The sequence below is a fragment of the Phyllobates terribilis genome, unplaced genomic scaffold (genome assembly GCF_046119375.1).
Source record: "Phyllobates terribilis strain yellow unplaced genomic scaffold, ASM4611937v1 Scaffold_157__1_contigs__length_4398786, whole genome shotgun sequence".
Taxonomy (NCBI): domain Eukaryota; kingdom Metazoa; phylum Chordata; class Amphibia; order Anura; family Dendrobatidae; genus Phyllobates; species Phyllobates terribilis.
Genome location: NW_027362917.1, coordinates 2,367,157 through 2,388,204, shown reverse-complemented (window position 1 = coordinate 2,388,204; position 21,048 = coordinate 2,367,157). Strand labels below are relative to the sequence as shown.

General features: G+C 46.7%; 1 protein-coding gene across 1 annotated transcript in view; it reads left to right on the top strand.

The window, feature by feature from the left end:
• LOC141207016 (uncharacterized) overlaps positions 1–19,596 on the top strand; it is a 72,911-nt gene extending 53,315 nt beyond the window's left edge. The window contains exons 2-8 of the mRNA XM_073664368.1: positions 13,506–13,655; positions 13,785–13,964; positions 14,048–14,171; positions 14,251–14,348; positions 14,547–14,637; positions 17,129–17,264; positions 17,331–19,596. Coding sequence (XP_073520469.1) covers positions 13,578–13,655; positions 13,785–13,964; positions 14,048–14,171; positions 14,251–14,348; positions 14,547–14,637; positions 17,129–17,264; positions 17,331–18,654 — 2,031 coding nt within the window. The 5' untranslated portion in view covers positions 13,506–13,577 and the 3' untranslated portion in view covers positions 18,655–19,596. The remainder of the gene's footprint in view (positions 1–13,505; positions 13,656–13,784; positions 13,965–14,047; positions 14,172–14,250; positions 14,349–14,546; positions 14,638–17,128; positions 17,265–17,330) is intronic.
• Positions 19,597–21,048: the final 1,452 nt, after the last annotated feature.

Sequence of the window (21,048 nt, the reverse complement as noted above, 5' to 3'; positions counted from 1 at the left end):
TCCCAGAACCAGCATCAGAACAAACGATGACGCCAAGATAATCGGGGGCTGCATTTCGAGCTTTCTTCCCCAGTGGCGGGGCGGAAGATCTCTAGAGACCTTTTTTTTTTTGGAGGTGCATTGAGGTGAAGGGTGCATTGCTGGAAAGGGAAAAGGGAACTCTTTGGGTCTCTTGGTTTGCGAGTGTGGGCGAGCTGCGTGTGTCCGGAGCGTGGGTGCGAACGAGAGTGAGTGTGTGACTTGTTTTTCAGTGAAGAGGTATTGGGAATCCTGCAGAAAATACCTGTGTGAATTGCGGTGAGTGCTGCATTGTGACCTGCTGAGTGCTTTTCTACCTGTTTAGATTTATTGGGCTTTTTAAAATCTATTTTCTCACTACAGTTTTAGTTTCTTAGTTTACTACCTGTGTATTTAAGGGTTAACTACATTGCACTAAAATCCTGAGGTGTAGATTTACTCACAAGGGGTTAATTAAGGGGAAGGGGTCATAATTAAGGGTTTATAAGGGGCAGCTGGTTGGGCATCAAGTCCTTTGGAGGTGCATTGAGGTGAAGGGTGCGTTGCTGGAAAGGGAGAGAAAAGGGAAGGCTCTTTGGGTCTCTTGGTTTGCGGGTGTGGGCGAGCTGCGTGTGTCCGGGGCGTGGGTGCGGGCGGGGGTGGGTGTGTGACTTGTTTTTCGGTGGCTTTGGATTCGGGGAGTTTGGGGGGGGGGGACTTGGGACTGAATTGCTGACTGTGTTTCATTCTTTCTTTACTTTACTTTTTACTTGATTAATCCACCTGACCTACTTATCTGATTCCCCCGTCCATACTTGATACTTAATTGATCCCCCGTCCATACTTAACTGATCCCCCGCTGATATCTAATTGATACACTTGCACATCCCTAATTGATCCCCGTCCATACACCTATATATAAATAATTGTGTTTTGTACTTGTGTATATATATACTGACTGTATCCCCATATTTAGAATGACGTCCATGTTGGCCGGAGCCGTGCAGTGTACATCTTGCGCAATGTATGCATTCCGTGAGCAACCACTCGAGGATCCATACTGCTGCGAGAGATGTGAGCATATCGTGCACTTGGAAGCCCAAATTCTGGATCTAAGTGCTCAGATAGCGGTACTGAGGAGCATCAACAACATGGAACGGAGTTTGCTGCTCACCGAGCAGACACTCAATGGGTCAATACTGGGGGTGGAGCATAGAGGGGAAGTGCAGGCTGAACAGGCAGGGAGCTGGATAACAGTTAGGAGGGATAGAGGGAAGAAGTATAGGAAGGCTGGTTTAGAACCGGCATTATTGGAGCACGACAGATCCTCTGACCGCCGGGGGAGTGTATGCTCCAGTAATGAGGGGGAGGGGGGAAGTGTAGGGCAGGCAAGACAGGTTCTGGTAGTGGGTGACTCTATTATTAGGGGGACAGACAGGGCAATCTGTCACAAAGACCGTGATCGCCGAATGGTGTGCTGCCTCCCTGGCGCTCGAGTCCGGCACATCGCGGATTGGGTTGACAGGTTACTGGGTGGGGCTGGCGAAGACCCAGCGGTCATGGTCCACATCGGCACCAATGACAAAGTGAGTGGTAGATGGAGGGTCCTTAAAAATGATTTCAGGGACCTAGGTAGGAAGCTTAGGGCAAGGACCTCCAAGGTAGTTTTCTCAGAAATACTACCAATCCCGCGAGCCACACAGGAGCGCCAACGGGAGGTTAGGGAGGTGAATAAGTGGCTAAAGAGTTGGTGCAAGGCAGAAGGGTTTGGGTTCATGGGGAACTGGGCCGACTTCGCGGTCGGCTACAGGCTCTACCGTAGGGACGGGCTGCACCTCAATGGGGAGGGTGCAGCGGTGCTGGGGAAGAAGATGGCTAATAGGTTGGAGGAGTTTTTAAACTAGAGACGGGGGGGGGGAACCAAGGAAATAGGTGGGATGTGAGGCAAGCAAGGGGGAAGGGGAGAAGTGAATATAATGAGGGTGGAGAGGGGGGTGAGGATAGTACAGTTAGATCGTTAGAGAAGAATAGGATGCTAAATAACCCCAAAGTTTTATCTTGCATGCTGACCAACGCAAGAAGCCTGACCAATAAGGCGGATGAGCTGCGGGCTCTTATATCGGAGAAGTATGACATCGTAGGTATAACAGAGACTTGGCTAGACGATAGCTACGACTGGGCGGTAAATTTATTAGATTATAGTTTATTTAGAAGGGACCGGAAACAGGGGAAAGGCGGAGGAGTCTGCTTATATGTAAAGTCATGTCTAAACCCCAGACTAAGGGAAGATATAGGAGAGGGAGAAGAGGGGGTCGAGTCCATGTAGGTAGAGATAGAGGGGGCAAAAAATAATAATAAAATATTACTGGGGGTCTGCTATAAGCCACCAAATATAACAGAGGAGAATGAGAATCTGCTATTAGGACAAATAGACAAAGTAGCAAAACATAATGAAGTGATTGTTATGGGGGACTTCAACTACCCGGATATTGACTGGGAAACAGAAACCTGTAGATCTCAGAAAGGAAAAAGGTTCTTGACAAATATTAAGGATAATTATCTCTCCCAACTAGTGCAGGAACCAACGAGAGGGAAGGCCGTGTTGGACTTAATATTGACTAATAGGCCTGATAGAATAACTGTGGTACAGATAGGGGGGCACCTAGGTAATAGCGACCATAATATTATCGACTTCAAAATGCCCTTCAGTAGGGTTATCAATAAGGGAACAACAAAAACATTAAACTTTAGGAGGGCGAAGTTTGAGCAGCTGAAAGAAAGCCTTCAACTTATTGACTGGGACAAAGTTCTTAATCAAAGGAATACGAATTGTAAATGGGAAACCTTCAAAAGAATTCTGAATACTCAGTGCGAAAGGTATATACCGTATGGGAATAAAAGGGCCAGAAATAAGAGGAAACCAATATGGTTGAACAAGAACGTAAAAGGGGCGTTAAATAGCAAAAAAGAGGCATTCAAGAGATTAAAACAGGAAAACAGTAAGGAGGCACTAATGTGTTACAAGGAAAAAACGATAACCTGTAAAAAACAAATAAAAATAGCGAAGGAGGAAACAGAGAGACGTATTGCTAGGGAAAGTAGATCAAATCCCAAACTGTTCTTTACGTATATAAATAGTAAAAGGATTAAATCGGATAATATTGGACCGATAAAAAGTGAGGAAGGCAAAATCATAGAGAAAGATGAGGATAAAGCTAATCTATTAAATAATTTTTTTTCGACAACTTTCACAAAGGAAATAGAACTAACAGGAGAAATGAGAAGTGACAAACTTAATCCTCCACTAAGTATGACTAATCTAACCCAAGCTGGGGTACAGAAACGCCTCAGTAACATTAAAATAAACAAATCACCAGGACCTGATGGCATACACCCACGGGTACTAAGGGAACTAAGTAATGTGATAGACAGACCGTTATATCTTATATTTAAGGACTCTGTTGAGACTGGGTCTGTGCCACTTGATTGGCGACAGGCGAATGTAGTGCCAATATTCAAAAAGGGAGCGAAAAGTGACGCCGGAAACTATCGGCCGGTGAGTCTGACGTCCGTTGTGGGCAAAATTTTTGAAAGCTTCATTAAAGAGGCAATTACGGAGCATCTTGATGCTAATAATCTTTTAATCCTGAACCAACATGGATTCATGAGGAATCGCTCCTGCCAAACAAACCTGATTGACTTCTACGAGGAGGTGAGCTCTCGAGTAGATCAGGGGGAACCAGTGGATGTCGTGTATCTCGACTTCTCAAAAGCGTTCGATAGCGTGCCACATAATAGGTTGGTATACAAAATGAGAATGATGGAGCTGGGGGAAAATGTCTGCAAGTGGGTAGCTAACTGGCTAAAGGATAGAAGGCAGAGGGTGGTTATAAATGGAATATACTCAGATTGGGTAAGCGTCACTAGTGGGGTACCACAGGGGTCTGTACTAGGCCCAATCTTATTTAATATCTGTATTAACGACATAGTCAACGGGATAAATAGTAAAATATCAATATTTGCAGATGACACAAAGTTATGTAAAACAATTAATACAAAAGAGGACAGTGCAGAGCTACAGAGGGATTTGGATAAGCTGGGTAGGTGGATCATTAAATGGCAAATGAGGTTTAACGAGGAGAAATGTAAGGTCATACATATGGGAAGGAAAAATGGAAGTCACCAGTACTCACTGAATGGGAAATCATTGGGGAATTCAGAGATGGAGAAGGACTTGGGCATCTTGATTGATAGCAAACTAAATTGGAGTGCCCAAAGTCAGGCCGCTGCTGTAAGGGCAAACAGGGTAATGGGATGTATCAGAAGAGGTATAGCTGCAAAGGATGAGAACATTGTTCTTCCACTGTACAAAGCACTGGTCAGACCACACTTGGAATACTGTGCTCAGTTATGGGCCCCAATATATAGAAAGGATATAAACGAGCTTGAAAAGGTACAAAGGAGGGCAACAAAATTAATAAAGGGAATGGAGGGACTGCAATACCCAGAGAGGTTGGCAAAACTAGGACTATTCAGCCTGGAAAAGAGAAGGTTGAGGGGGGACATAATAAATGTGTACAAATATGTTAGGGGACAGTATAGAGACCTTGCCAGGGATTTGTTCAAAAGGAGGAATATTACGGTAACAAGAGGGCATTCACTAAGACTGGAAGAGAAAAGGTTTCAGCACCAGCATAGGAAGGGGTTCTTTACGGTAAGAGCAGTGAGAATATGGAATTCACTGAGTGAAGAGACGGTAATGTCAGATTCACTACACCAGTTCAAGCGGGGACTGGATGCATTTCTAGATACCAGGTGTTATGCACACGCCCGGGCTGAGCGGCGTGTGCGTGTGATTGTAGTGATTCCACTGGACCATGAACCGGAGAGTGCCTGGAGGGGCGTGACTAAGTATCTGGCCGATCCGACCAAGATGGCACGACGGCATACGACGCCAGTGCACCAGGGAGAAACCGGGCAGAGGGACCAGGTGCTACCCCAGGTCAAACTCCGGACACGGGGGTTGACCCACACAGGGATTACTGGATCAGGCTGGTTAGGCTGGCGCACAGACTGGAGGGTATAGGCAGGCACGACTGGTATGCAGGCAGGCGGGTAAAGGCAAGCGCAGCTAGAGTGCAGACAGGGAGGCACTAGCAGGTAGGAACACAGGCGGGATAGGACCCAGTACACACTGGGACTCAGGAACAATACAGGTAGAGGGGTACAGGCAAGCACAGCTAGAGTGCAGACAGGGAGGCACTAGCAGGTAGGAACACAGGCGGGATAGGACCCAGTACACACTGGGACTCAGGAACAGGCAGGTTAGGCTGGCACAGACTGGTGGATATAAGCAAACACGGCAGGTATGCAGATGGGTGGATACAGGCGAGTATGCAGGCAGGGAGGTACTGGCCGAAAGGACGGGCTGGAGCACAGAAAGGTTAAGACCCAGTACAGACTGGGTCACAGAACCGCAGATGCGGTAGACAACCACAGCAGAGAGGGAACGCCCGAAGCGGTGGGCAAGAACAGAGCAGGACGGGGCTGCAGGAGCAGCGAGCACAAGCAGGGCAGGACAGGACTGCCGGAGCAGCGGGCAGAAGCAGGGCAGGACAGGACTGCCGGAGCAGCGGGCAGAAGCAGGGCAGGACAGGACTGCCGGAGCAGCGGGCAGAAGCAGGGCAGGACAGGACTGCCGGAGCAGCGGGCAGAAGCAGGGCAGGACAGGACTGCCGGAGCAGCGGGCAGAAGCAGGGCAGGACAGGACTGCCGGAGCAGCGGGCAGAAGCAGGGCAGGACAGGACTGCCGGAGCAGCGGGCAGAAGCAGGGCAGGACAGGACTGCCGGAGCAGCGGGCAGAAGCAGGGCAGGACAGGACTGCCGGAGCAGCGGGCAGAAGCAGGGCAGGACAGGACTGCCGGAGCAGCGGGCAGAAGCAGGGCAGGACAGGACTGCCGGAGCAGCGGGCAGAAGCAGGGCAGGACAGGACTGCCGGAGCAGCGGGCAGAAGCAGGGCAGGACAGGACTGCCGGAGCAGTGGGCAAGGAGTCGGAGCAGGCTAGAACCGCCGGAGCGGTAAGCAAAGGAGTCAGAGCAGACTAGAACCGCCGGAGCGGTGAGCAAAGGAGTCAGAGCAGGCTAGAACCGCCGGAGCGGTGAGCAAAGGAGTCAGAGCAGGCTAGGCTGAGTAGGGGGGACAGGGCTCTGTTCACACGGAACAGACAGGAAGGGAAAGGCAAAGCCAGACACCCACAGGGTACTTGCAGTGAAGTAGCGAGTGGACCACAAACTCACAAACGGGAGTACAGAGACAACAAGCAGGAGTTAGGTACGAGTTCAGACTCTGCAGAAAAAGGAAGGGAACGGACATAGAGGCAAAACAGGTAAAGGATAGGAGAGAGTTCAGACTGGAACTGAGTGTACGGAGGAGACCGACACTGCAGCGGGATACAGGAGCGGGTCTGGGAATACGGCCCCAGAGAGGCAGGACGAACAGGCAAGGAGCGAGTTCAGACAGGACAGACAAGATACAGGAGCGGGTCTAGGTAATCAGCCCCTAGAAGGCGAGAGGAACAGGCTAGGAGCGTGTTCAGACAGGTCAGACAAGATACAGGAACAGGTCTAGGTAATCGGCCCCTAGAAGGCAGGAGGAACAGGCTAGGAGCGTGTTCAGACAGGCCTGGAAATACAGCCTCCAGGATAGGCAGACAAGAGAACACAGAACGGGACCTGGCACCTTCAGAGTGCAAGCACACACTGAAAGAAACACTATGCTCAGGCAGGAATAGATGGGAGCAGCTGAGCTATATACCAGGTGACAGACAGCAATAGGCTGAGGACGCACAAGGGGTGTGACCCACAGCAGGTACAAAAAGCAGGAAGTGATCGGGCGCCGCCCTTAAGCAGCAGAAACAGACACAAACAGACAGCATGGAGGGAAGCCAGAGAGACATTCTGGACAGGAGATCAAGTGCGCGCTCTTGCACAGTGGGAGATGGACCACTATGCAAGGACGCCGCCAGGTATGTTACAGTACCCCCCCCCCCTTACGCCCCCTCTTCTTCAGGCCTGCCAGAATCTTCCGCAGGGAATTCGAGGGCCAATTCTTCACTTCGAAGAGATCACTTCCACTGTCCACCGGAAAAACTGGTCTCCTCTGGGTAGCTAGGATGCTACCTCCCATCCAGCCACCCTTAGCAACAGACGAAACGGGTGGAGTACCAGGAACAGCACACAAGGAAGTCTCTCTCCACATATTTTCAGGTGGCACCCCAGAGGGTACAGGAGACAACTGGAAGTCCTCCACCGGGTTGGAGGGGGACAGAGACTTGGGGGTAATCTCTGCTTCGAGGTACATCTTGTCAAGCTCACAGGAAGAAATAGACGGGTTATCAGGTACATAATGAGGAAAAGTCACTGTCTCTTTGTTTTCTGGTGGTACCCCGGAGGATTCAGGAAACAACTGGAGGTCCTCCGCCGGGTCAGAAGAGTGCAGAGGCTCAGAGAAAACATCTGCTTCAGAGTACACTAGGTCGGACTCACTGGACGAAGCAGGCGAGGTATCGGGTACCGAGTATAGGAAAGTCTCTGTCCATTCTCCACCAGGTGGCACCCCGAAGGGTTCTGGAGACAACTGGCGGTCCTCCGCCTGGTCAGAGGGGTGTAGAGACTCACGGGTAACCTCTGCTTCAGAGTACACTAGGTCGGACTCACTGGACGAAGCAAGCGAGGTATCAGATCCAGGATATAGGAAAGTCTCTGTCCATTTACCACCAGGTGGCACCCCGAAGGGTTCTGGAGACAACTGGAGGTCCTCCGCCTGGTCAGAGGAGTGTAGAGACTCGGGAGTAACCACTGCTTCAGAGTACACTAGGTTGGACTCACTGGACGAAGCGAGCGAGGTATCAGGTACAGAGTATAGGAGAGTCTCTGTCCTTTCGCTACCAGGTAGCACCCCGAAGGGTTCAGGAGACAACTGGAGGTCCTCCGCCTGGTCGGAGGGGTGTAGAGACTCGGGAGTAACCTCTGCTTCGGAGTACACTAGGTTGGACTCACTGGACGAAGCGAGCGAGGTATCAGGTACAGAGTATAGGAGAGTCTCTGTCCTTTCGCTACCAGGTAGCACCCCGAAGGGTTCAGGAGACAACTGGAGGTCCTCCGCCTGGTCGGAGGGGTGTAGAGACTCGGGGGTAACTACCACTTTGGGGTACCCATTGTCAGGCTCACAGGACGAAGCGGACAAAGTATCGAGTACCGGGTGTAGAGAATTCTCTCTCCATTTGTCATCGAGTGGTATCCCGGAGGATTCAGGAGGCAACAGGGGGTCCTCCGCCAGGTAGTAGAGGTGCACAGACTCTGAGGTAACCACAGCTTTGGAGCATCCTTGGACATGCACACCGGTTAAAGTGGGTGAAGCATCTGATGCCGGGTGCAGGAAGTTCTCCTGTGTGGAGTCTGGATGGGCAGAAGTCTCTTCGGGCAGGAGAACTGGTGCACTACCCACGCACATTACCCGTTGGGGCTTCTCCGGGATACAGGGAGATGAAGCTTCAGTAGGGACTTCAAGGTTGGGGTCAGGAGGTCTCAGGGAGGACAGACCCTGGCGTGACGGCTTGCCTCTACGTCTAGCACGTCTGGACTGCCTCTTGAGGTTGGGAGAAGTATTCCGGAAAGCGTAGTCACCCTGTGAGGATTCTGGGTGGGCAGTAGTCTCATTGGGCTGGAGGACTATTGCGCTACCCACACACATTACCCATTGGGGCTGCTCCGGGATATTGGGAAGTGAAGCTTCAGCAGGAGCCTCCGGGTTAGGATCATCGAAGACCATTAGAAAGGCCACCAGGAAGGCCATTAGGTCCAGGAGGATCGGATCCTGTGTTTCATATAGGGGGTTGATCCATTCCAAGGCATCACCCGCCAGGTAAGACATAATGAATGCCACCTTAACCCGATCGGTGGGAAAACATAGAGGGTAGAACTTGAAGTGTAGCATGCATTGCTCCACAAATGCACGACTTTGTCTAGGATCCCCATAATAACGTAGCGGATCCGCGGGAACGAGAGCAGATAGATCCATCTGGACGGGTGCGTAATTCGCCTGGAACTCAGCTAAAGGAAAAAAAAATATATTTATTTATTTATTTTAATGCATGTATTCGCTGGAAAACTTCTCAGAGAGCGAAGGCCGTGGGGCTCAACGGGAACCATGGCCTGAGCATGCTGTTATGCACACGCCCGGGCTGAGCGGCGTGTGCGTGTGATTGTAGTGATTCCACTGGACCATGAACCGGAGAGTGCCTGGAGGGGCGTGACTAAGTATCTGGCCGATCCGACCAAGATGGCACGACGGCATACGACGCCAGTGCACCAGGGAGAAACCGGGCAGAGGGACCAGGTGCTACTCCAGGTCAAACTCCGGACACGGGGGTTGACCCACACAGGGATTACTGGATCAGGCTGGTTAGGCTGGCGCACAGACTGGAGGGTATAGGCAGGCACGACTGGTATGCAGGCAGGCGGGTAAAGGCAAGCGCAGCTAGAGTGCAGACAGGGAGGCACTAGCAGGTAGGAACACAGGCGGGATAGGACCCAGTACACACTGGGACTCAGGAACAATACAGGTAGAGGGGTACAGGCAAGCACAGCTAGAGTGCAGACAGGGAGGCACTAGCAGGTAGGAACACAGGCGGGATAGGACCCAGTACACACTGGGACTCAGGAACAGGCAGGTTAGGCTGGCACAGACTGGTGGATATAAGCAAACACGGCAGGTATGCAGATGGGTGGATACAGGCGAGTATGCAGGCAGGGAGGTACTGGCCGAAAGGACGGGCTGGAGCACAGAAAGGTTAAGACCCAGTACAGACTGGGTCACAGAACCGCAGATGCGGTAGACAACCACAGCAGAGAGGGAACGCCCGAAGCGGTGGGCAAGAACAGAGCAGGACGGGGCTGCAGGAGCAGCGAGCACAAGCAGGGCAGGACAGGACTGCCGGAGCAGCGGGCAGAAGCAGGGCAGGACAGGACTGCCGGAGCAGCGGGCAGAAGCAGGGCAGGACAGGACTGCCGGAGCAGCGGGCAGAAGCAGGGCAGGACAGGACTGCCGGAGCAGCGGGCAGAAGCAGGGCAGGACAGGACTGCCGGAGCAGCGGGCAGAAGCAGGGCAGGACAGGACTGCCGGAGCAGCGGGCAGAAGCAGGGCAGGACAGGACTGCCGGAGCAGCGGGCAGAAGCAGGGCAGGACAGGACTGCCGGAGCAGCGGGCAGAAGCAGGGCAGGACAGGACTGCCGGAGCAGCGGGCAGAAGCAGGGCAGGACAGGACTGCCGGAGCAGCGGGCAGAAGCAGGGCAGGACAGGACTGCCGGAGCAGCGGGCAGAAGCAGGGCAGGACAGGACTGCCGGAGCAGTGGGCAAGGAGTCGGAGCAGGCTAGAACCGCCGGAGCGGTAAGCAAAGGAGTCAGAGCAGACTAGAACCGCCGGAGCGGTGAGCAAAGGAGTCAGAGCAGGCTAGAACCGCCGGAGCGGTGAGCAAAGGAGTCAGAGCAGGCTAGGCTGAGTAGGGGGGACAGGGCTCTGTTCACACGGAACAGACAGGAAGGGAAAGGCAGAGCCAGACACCCACAGGGTACTTGCAGTGAAGTAGCGAGTGGACCACAAACTCACAAACGGGAGTACAGAGACAACAAGCAGGAGTTAGGTACGAGTTCAGACTCTGCAGAAAAAGGAAGGGAACGGACATAGAGGCAAAACAGGTAAAGGATAGGAGAGAGTTCAGACTGGAACTGAGTGTACGGAGGAGACCGACACTGCAGCGGGATACAGGAGCGGGTCTGGGAATACGGCCCCAGAGAGGCAGGACGAACAGGCAAGGAGCGAGTTCAGACAGGACAGACAAGATACAGGAGCGGGTCTAGGTAATCAGCCCCTAGAAGGCGAGAGGAACAGGCTAGGAGCGTGTTCAGACAGGTCAGACAAGATACAGGAACAGGTCTAGGTAATCGGCCCCTAGAAGGCAGGAGGAACAGGCTAGGAGCGTGTTCAGACAGGCCTGGAAATACAGCCTCCAGGATAGGCAGACAAGAGAACACAGAACGGGACCTGGCACCTTCAGAGTGCAAGCACACACTGAAAGAAACACTATGCTCAGGCAGGAATAGATGGGAGCAGCTGAGCTATATACCAGGTGACAGACAGCAATAGGCTGAGGACGCACAAGGGGTGTGACCCACAGCAGGTACAAAAAGCAGGAAGTGATCGGGCGCCGCCCTTAAGCAGCAGAAACAGACACAAACAGACAGCATGGAGGGAAGCCAGAGAGACATTCTGGACAGGAGATCAAGTGCGCGCTCTTGCACAGTGGGAGATGGACCACTATGCAAGGACGCCGCCAGGTATGTTACACCAGGCAGATTTCAGCATATACTTAAAAATAGAATAAAATAGTAGGTTGATACAGGGATTTATTCTGACTGCTGGTTTCAGAGTCGGGAGGGAATTTTTCCTCAGGTGAAGATTGGCCAAATCATTTGGGGTTTTTGCCCTCCTCTGGATCAACTTTAGCAATTACAGAACTAACAGGTCGAACTTGATGAACGCAAGTCTTTATTCGGCTTTACAAACTATGTTACTATGACCTGTGGATCCTAAGATCGGTCGATTCTGGGGTAAAAATAGAGCTCTCCTCCTATCCTCCACGGAGAGTGAAAACAACACGGCTCTCCTCTCCGGAGCTACAAGCCACCTTAATATCTTGTATGGGAGAACTACTATCTTCAGAGGTAATCTCTCTAGTTCCAACAAAGGAGAGATGCAGAGGACACTACTCCAAACTCTTCTTGATAAAAAAAAATGGGGGGATCCCATCGGATCACAATCAATCTGAAACCTCTGAATCAACACATACTTTACATAAGGTTCAAGATAGAATCGATCAAATCAACAGTTCCTCTGATAGGACAAGATTATGTCATGGCTACGATCGATCTCCAAGATGCATATTACCACGCCCCGATTCATCCAACTTATCGGGAGTTTCTAAGATTCGCGATCTTCTAAAGGTCCTAGAAGATCGTCTCATTTTTCGTCTGGACTGATCATTTCTATCTAAAGTAGTCTCATACTTCCACAGATCTCAGGATATAATTCTCCCATCCTTCTGTGACAATCCGAGAGAGAAGAGTTCCAGACTCTGGATGTTCAAAGGATAGTCCTGCATTATCTTCAGGAAACACAAGAAGGGAGAAGAGACAAAAATCTATTTGTCCATTCTTAAGGCCAAAATAAGGGGAAGAAAGCGTCTAAATCTACAATCGCCAACTGGGTTAAGAAAGCAGTTATTGAAACTTATCAGATCCAAAACCTTTCACCTCCAGAGAAGCTCAAAGCTCACTCTAGAAAAGTGGTATCTGTCTCCTGGGCTGAGAAAGCCAACGCCTCCATCGAGCAGATTTGCAGAGCTGCTACCTGGTCCTCACTCCATACCTTCTCCAGACACTACAGATTGGACCTAGTGTCCATTAGAAGAGATTTAGCCTTTGAAAGGAAGGTCCTCCAGGCTATTGTCCCTCCCTAAATATATCTTGGGTATACCTCCAGTGTGCTGTCGTGGGGGGTTATTAGAGAAAATAGAATTAGACTTACCTGTAATTTGGTTTCTAATAACCCACCACGACAGCACGAGTAATTCCCTCCCTTTTGCTTATTATTTCTTACATGATCATATCAGTGAGAATAAAATATAATTTGAAGCATTCATTCTCTTGTGGTCCTTTATAATAACACTGGAGGGAGGATGTGTGAGGGGCTATTTCACCTCTTCATGTTTCCTGTCCCTATTAGGGTGGGGTTACATCCTCCGGTGTGCTGTCATGGTGGGTTATTATAAACCAAATTACCGGTAAGTCTAATTCTATTTTTATGGATTTTTCTTGTAATATATAGGAAAGCCTAAGGCCAGAAATAAACCCCATAAAACACTGTACATAGAGACATTGGTATCAAGTAACCCCTGTCTTGGTGTTCTTACAAACAAACTTTTATAAATGCCTCAAACTTCTGTGTGTGAATCAGACCTGAGATCTAACGTGATAGAAGATGACAGTCTGGTGAAGACGAGAAACATATAGACGGGCTCTGGCCATATATGTTTATACAGCCATAGTAGAAGATGAAGATTTGGTCCTCATCATGAAGTAGTTATTTCTCATGTCACGAGTAATGAATATCTCCTGCAGTATTGCTAATTCCAGTGTTGGTAAATGAGATGAGAATTAGCAATAAGGAAGATGAGTCTATGAGAAAGGTATTCTCCTGCAGATTCCGAGGAAGAAATTGCTTGTTGTCTGTGGCCTAAAATATATAGGTTTTATTAGTAGATGTAAAGAAGAAAACTAGATACTGTAAATGAATAAATCTCCTCATATGTTTCCCATATTATCTCCAGTAATTGTATTATTACACAGGATTCTTTATGATGTTACATCGGCTCATCTTCTTCTCATTCAGGTCTCTACAATATCGGATCCTCTCGGTGAATATCTTCTATATAAGAGAATTTTCCTGATTTACCTATCAAAGATGAATATGGACAGAGACAAGATGGCTGAGAAAATATTACACCTCACCCTAGAGATCCTCTTCCGGCTTACTGGAGAGGTGAGAGATTTTGATAACGTCACATTACATAATTCTTATCTATGGGAATAACAGATGGTCCGAACTGGAGAGGTGAGGACTCTGGAAATGTCTGTAGTGAGATTTATTAATGTGTCTCTCCATAACTAGGATTACATAGTAGTGAAGAAGACCTCTAGTGAGCGCTGTCAGGACCCTGTGTCTGAGGGATGGGGAAGACCCCTAAGCCCAATCACGGAGCTTCCACCTCACCACCTGATACATGAGGACATCAATGACCAGAAGATCCTAGAATTCAGCTACAAGATGATTGAGCTGCTGACTGGAGAGGTGACACTGCTGGGAATGCTGGGACATTATACAGTATCGCTGTGAAGGGATCTGGGGGATGACTATATCATTGTATGTGTCAGGTTCCTATAAGGTGTCAGGATGTCGCTGTCTATTTCTCCATGGAGGAGTGGGAGTATTTAGAAGGACACAAAGATCTGTACAAGGACGTCATGATGGAGGTTCCCCAGCATCTCACATCACCAGGTAATAGGATTAAATACACACGGCCTATAATTATCTGTATGTAAAGAATGAATTCAGTCCCTGTATGTGTTTCCTCCAGATCTATCCAGTAAGAGGACAACACCAGAGAGATGTCCCCGTCCTCTTCTTCCACAGGACTGTAAACAAGAAGATCCCAATGTTCCTCAGGGTCATCAGGTAGATAGAGAGAAGGTGTCATGAGATCTCCCCTATGATGTGTAGACGGCTGTGAAGGTCTTGTGTTCAGTCTTGTTTTATCCACCAGTATTATATGTTTTATACTTGTATAATGAGAACAGTGGAGATAGCAGGATTAGAGCTGATCATAGATGGGACTTCTCCATCTGTCTTTGACTTGTACAATATTTGTTTCAGGGTGAAGATCTGACCCATATTAATACTACAGAGACATGTGTGAGGGGTGATGAGCAGTGTAAAGAGGAGATTCCTTCATATGACCGCCCAGGTGAGTAGTAACCACTAAATACAGAGAAGTCACAGATTCTTCTCAGTCATCAGCTGTGGCTGCTTTATCGGTGGTGTAGTCCGGCTTTATCACAATCGTCTGATCACCATTTTGCATCTAGACCAAAACATTCTCCTCCATCCAAAACTGTACAAATGACTTTGGGCGTTGAAACCCCTTAGAACTTACAACCTGGAGAATCCACTTACCAACTGAAATTAGAAGATCCTGACTCTTACCTGACCAGATCTGCAAACTACCAATCCAAATAACAGCGTACGTAGAAAGTGCTGACAAGTTAGAAAATCGCTTGAAGAAAAATATTATGATGGGTCTGAGAGAAAGCGGAGGGTGATGATGCTGTTGACTTCCTAGATCCCTGATATCTTATTGGATGAATCTACCTTCTCTCCCTGCTGTGCTGCTGAATGTGCTCATTTGAACCCTACAAGACCAGGTCCAGTCTTTATGACCAAACATCGCTTTTAAGATCGACAACATTAAATGTGCAGTGAGGGCCAAGTGTGAATTTCTGTACAATAACAACAGTGTTGCCAGCTGTTTTGTTGAGTGAGATGGGAAGAAGAATAGTCAGGTAGCCGGGTCAGAACCAGGAGGGCAGAGAAAATACAAAATCAGAAGACACAAGAGTAGACAGTAAACGGGCCGAGGTCACAAGAAGAAACTAAGAAGAAAAACAGAACACGGGAGCTGAACACAGAGAACTTAACCAGCAGAGAGCAAGGCTGTATCTGGCAGCATCCGGCATTATGCATGAGCTTTAGTAGGGTGGGATGCTTTACATTTGACAAGGCGAAGCAAAATAGTGTTAAAGAGGTTAAAACGTAACCTTTAATAAGTAAATGCATAACAAAATCTAAATGGGTACTAAAAAGTCACATGGACCATAAGTCAAAATGGTGCCTGCGAATGGTAGAAAAGTGTCACTACCCAAGACGAATCTAACCTCATTCATACCAAGGATTATATGGGATAGTAACTAAGTACATCCCACCTGCACACCAAACGAGATCATGGCAGATAATAATGGAGCGGTTACTAAGAGCATCACCAAACATGAACCGTATAAGACAATCAGTGGTTTAACATGAGAGTTCACACTTTACACATAATAATGGAACAATCTCACCATTTTCAGTGTCCGTTCACATTCTTGCTCTAGATAGCTTATTATTATTTGCTGCCACTACCAACCCAATTGAAATATAATACAAGCCTGGTCGGACGCCTGCGTTCTGATAGCGTATGGCTTCGGAGGAGGGAACAATCACAGAACAAAAGAAACAGGATTATTAAATTTTATATTTAATCCAAAAGAGAGGCATTGTTTAGGAAAAATATACAAAAGGTTTTACAAAAGGAGACAATACAATACATATGCAGTTACACAAAATAAGGATTAAAGAACTTATTATAAGGTCTCAGAGATGATTAAGTATAGCTGGAGGGGGGGGCGCCTCACTTTGATTTGACCATTATCGAACGTGATCCTTAGCTTATGGTCTCTATACCCCCCGGCAATTAACACTGACCCATCCTCAGTGGGGTCTTTTATGTCGAAGGTGGAGACCTGCCCACACACCCCCTGGGATGACATCACGTGGGCTGGGCTCCAGCCTTCACATTTTTACTAAAATAGCTGGCTCTGATGATCACTTAACGCTTGTTGATCGCAGAAGCCTGAAAGTGATAACATATTTTCCATTATGAATTTACCTCTCTTTAGAGACCACAATTGACCTAGCTCCGGTCTGTTATTTTGTACTTTTGCGTCACCGCTCCCCGGGGGGGCGTACCTCTATGGAAAATTATGCATATTGTTCCTTGGCTGACCCTAAAAATATGGGTCCCATTATTATCGGACTTATGGAACTTTATATATTCCATATTTCATGTCGGCATCGCTAAATCTTCCTTAGCTAGATGTACATTTATTGCAGGTCTCTGTTAATTGGGTTTGCCATCTCTCTGGGTACTGGCATCTGCCTACAAGCTACTCCGCCTGTGCGTGCTAATTAGTGGATTATTGGTCGATAAGGGAAGAGGAAAGAACGGCTTGGGGGAGCGGAGAAAATGTTTTCTTAATTTTTATGACAGGAGAGAAGAGAGAATTTTCAATATTTCCAAGAGCCTTTGAGCCACTAATGATGTGGAAACCTTTTGTTTTTCCATTGACAAATTATGGACCTGAGTGAGGGCTTGTTTTTGTGAGATGAGTAGAAATTTTTATTGGTAGCATTTTTGCATATGTAATATTTGGGAGTCAGAATGAACAAACAGTTGAGCACCACGCTCTACTGGTTCATGCTATAAGGTTTTCTATTAGACTGTGAACTGTCATTGTCTTGGTGAATAATTCAATATTTTTTATAGAACTTGCCATTTGTACCAGCATTTTTAGTAGAAATGTTCAAAAATATAAATTTCAAGTATATTTTATTCAAATATAGTATTTTTTTTTACTTATCAGATGACTCTACCAGGAGATCAGAGGGACAGCTGACCTCTTCAATTTTCAAATCAGATGAGTTTGAAATCACACAGGATACAATTAATGGGAATGCCATTTCTCCAGATATACCATCATCCCTTCACAACAAAGATGTGCCATCTGATCTTTTGAAACAGGTCCTATCTTGTAATTCATTACCGACTACTAAGGAAAATCAAAGTCACAAAATAAGCGTTAAAAAACTAATGGCTCTCAAAGCTAAGAAGCCATTTTCACAGACGGAATATGGAAATAGTTTTACACTCAAAAAGTTTTTTCTTAAGCATCAAAAAATTCACACGGCAAAGAATAGATTTTCTTGTTCCAAGTGTATGAAATGTTTTACAAAGAATTCAGATCTTGTTAAGCACCAGAGAACTCACACAGGGGAGAACCCTTTTTCATGTTCAGAATGTGGGAAATGTTTTAATGATAAATCAAATCTTCTTAGTCACCAGAGAATTCACACAGGGGAGAAGCCTTTTTCCTGTTCAGAATGTGGGAAATGTTTTACAGTGAGATCATCTCTTGTTACACATCTTCGAACTCACACAGGGGAGAAGCCTTTTTCATGTTCAGAATGTGAGAAATGTTTTAACAAGAAATCAGCTCTTGTTACACACCAGAGAACTCACACAGGGGAGAAGCCTTTTTCCTGTTCAGAATGTGGGAAATGTTTTAACAAGAAATTAGATCATCTAAGTCACCAGAGAACTCACACAGGGGAGAAGGCTTTTTCCTGTTCAGAATGTGGGAAATGTTTTAACCGGAAATGGAATCTTGTTATACACCAAAGAACTCACACAGGGAAGATGCCTTTTTCCTGTTCAGAATGTGGGAAATGTTTTAACCAGAAAACAGATCTTGTTACACATCAGAGAACTCACACAGGAGAGAAGCCTTTTTCCTGTTCAGAATGTGGGAAATGTTTTAACAAGAAATCAGCTCTTGTTGGACATAAGATAACTCACACAGGGGAGAAGCCTTTTTCTTGTTCAGAATGTGGGAAATATTTTAACAAGAAATCAAATCTTCTTAGTCACCAGAGAACTCACACGGGGGAGAAGCATTTTTCGTGTTCAGAATGTGGGAAATGTTTTAACCACAAATTAGTTCTTGTTACACACCAGAGCACTCACACAGGGGAGAAGGCTTTTTCCTGTTCAGAATGTGGGAAATGTTTTAACCGGAAATTAGATCTTGTTACACATCAGAGAACTCACACAGGGGAAAAGCCTTTTTCATGTTCAGAATGTGGGAAATCTTTTACAGGGAAATCAAATCTTATTAGGCACCAGAGAACTCACACAGGAGAGAGGCCTTTTTCATGTTCAGAATGTGGGAAATATTTTACATGGAAAACAAATCTTGTTAAGCACCAGAGAATTCACACAGGGGAGAAGCCTTTTTCATGTTCAGAATGTGGGAAATGTTTTAATCAGAAATCGCATCTTGATAGACATCAGAGAAGTCACATAGGGGAGAAGCCTTTTTTATGTCCTTAATGTGGAAAATTTTACTTGAAAAAACACACTTTTATCAAGAAAAAATCTTGCTTATAAGCGAGTGCGTCCTATAGACTGGAGGTAGCTTTCTGTGACCGAGAACAATGAGGCCGTGTCCTTCCTGATCAGTGAGAGAACTGCTCTCTTCTCCAGTTCCACACTTATCTAACTGATTGGTGCAGAGCAGGAAGGTACCGGGACCTGTGCAGAGGCTGCACTTCCTGACTGAGCAGCTGAAGAACCTTCCACCCGACTAGCTCAAGGATCTTTCAGATAATGTAACACTGTTTTTACTTTTAAAAGTTATCAGATTCCGCTATGAACTGAGCCATTTCTTAACGAGTTTGACCTCCTGAATTTAAATTGGACAATGAGTTTTCCTTTTACTGCTACATATAATTAATGATAAAAGTTTCAGTACCTTGAAACATTATTATTTTTGTAAATATACAGATGCAGAATATCTTGTTATTCCAATTTTCTGATATTTATTTAGAGAAAACTTAGCAACAATTCAAATAACTAAAACCTGTCTTAACACTATTGCAAATTATAATCAATTACAGAAATTGCACTACAAAACTTGGTCCTCATTCAGTAACAACTGATTTTTGCTTGTTTCTTGTACTCCTGCATCAGATCATCTCTTAAAATTATGCAACAGTAATCTGCAAGCATTGAGGGATTCCATTTTCCTTGATATCTTTTCTCCATAGGTATAATATCTTTGTTACATCTCTCACCATCTTCGTATCTCACTACTCCGCAGCTTGTTGGAAGAAAAGTCTAAAATGTAAGAAATTAATCGTTAAGGACATGTTACAGCGAAGATCCTTACTGTATATGTTTTGAGGAGAAATAAAACCAACTCTTCAAAGTTATTGTATCTGCTCATGAGTTTCCCAAAAAGTTAGTTACCACAAATGCAAATGTAGACCATACTGCCTTTTCCTTGCCCTGCGACAAACAAAGAAACTCATCATCTTGAAGAAGCTTACGAATCTGAGGTCCAATAGAGACTCCTTGTTCTATATTTGCTTCACTTAACCTTGTAAAGTTATCAATCAGATGCATGAATGCTTTTACATTTTTATCCATTGCCTTTACAAAGTTCTTCATTACAGTGGTGGCCAAAAGTATTGGCACCCCTGCAATTCTGTCAGATAATACTCAGTTTCTTCCTGAAAATGATTGCAATTACAAATTGTTTGGTTTTATTATCTTCATTTAATTTGCTTGCAAGGAAAAAACACAAAAGAGAATGAAGCGAAAATCAAATCATTTGTGTGAAATGATCAAACTCCAAAAATGGGCCTGACAAAAGTATTGGCACCCTCAGCCTAATACTTGGTTGCACAACCTTTAGCCAAAATAACTGCGAACAACCGCTTCCGGTAACCATCAATGAGTTTCTTACAATGCTCTGCTGGAATTGTAGACCATTCTTCTTTGGCAAACTGCTCCAGGTCCCTGATATTTGAAGGGTGCCTTCTCCAAACTGCCATTTTGAGATCTCTCCACAGGTGTTCTATGGGATTCAGGTCTGGACTCATTGCTGGCCACCTTAGAAGTCTCCAGTGCTTTCTCTCAAACCATTTTATAGTGCTTTTGGAAGTGTGTTTTGCGTCATTGTCCTGCTGGAAGACCCATGACCTCTGAGGGAGACCCAGCTTTCTCACACTGTGCCCTACATTATGCTGCAAAATTTGTTGGTAGTCTTCAGACTTCATAATGCCATGCATACGGTCAAGCAGTCCAGTGCCAGAGGCAGCAAAGCAACCCCAAAACATCAGGGAACCTCCACCATGTTTGACTGTAGGGACCGTGTTCTTTTCTTTGAATGCCTCTTTTTTTTTTTCCTGTACACTCTATGTTGATGCTTTTTGCCAAAAAGCTCTACTTTTGTTTCATCTGACCAGAGAACATTCTTCCAAAACGTTTTAGGCTTTCTCAGGTAAGTTTTGGCAAACTCCAGCCTGGCTTTTTTATGTCTCGGGGTAAGAAGTGGGGTCTTCCTGGGTATCCTACCATACAGTCCCTTTTCATTCAGACGCTGACGGATAGTACGGGTTGACACTGTTGTACCCTCGGACTGCAGGGCAGCTTGAACTTGTTTGGATGTTAGTCGAGGTTCTTTATCCACCATCCGCACTATCTTGCATTGAAATCTCTTGTCAATTTTTCTTTTCCGTCCACAGCTAGGGAGGTTAGCCACAGTGCCATGTGCTTTAAACTTCTTGATGACGCTACGCACGGAAGACACAGGAACATTCAGGTCTTTGGAGATGGACTTGTAGCCTTGAGATTGCTCATGCTTCCTCACAATTTGGTTTCTCAAGTCCTCAGACAGTTCTTTGGTCTTCTTTCTTTTCTCCATGCTCAATGTGGTACACA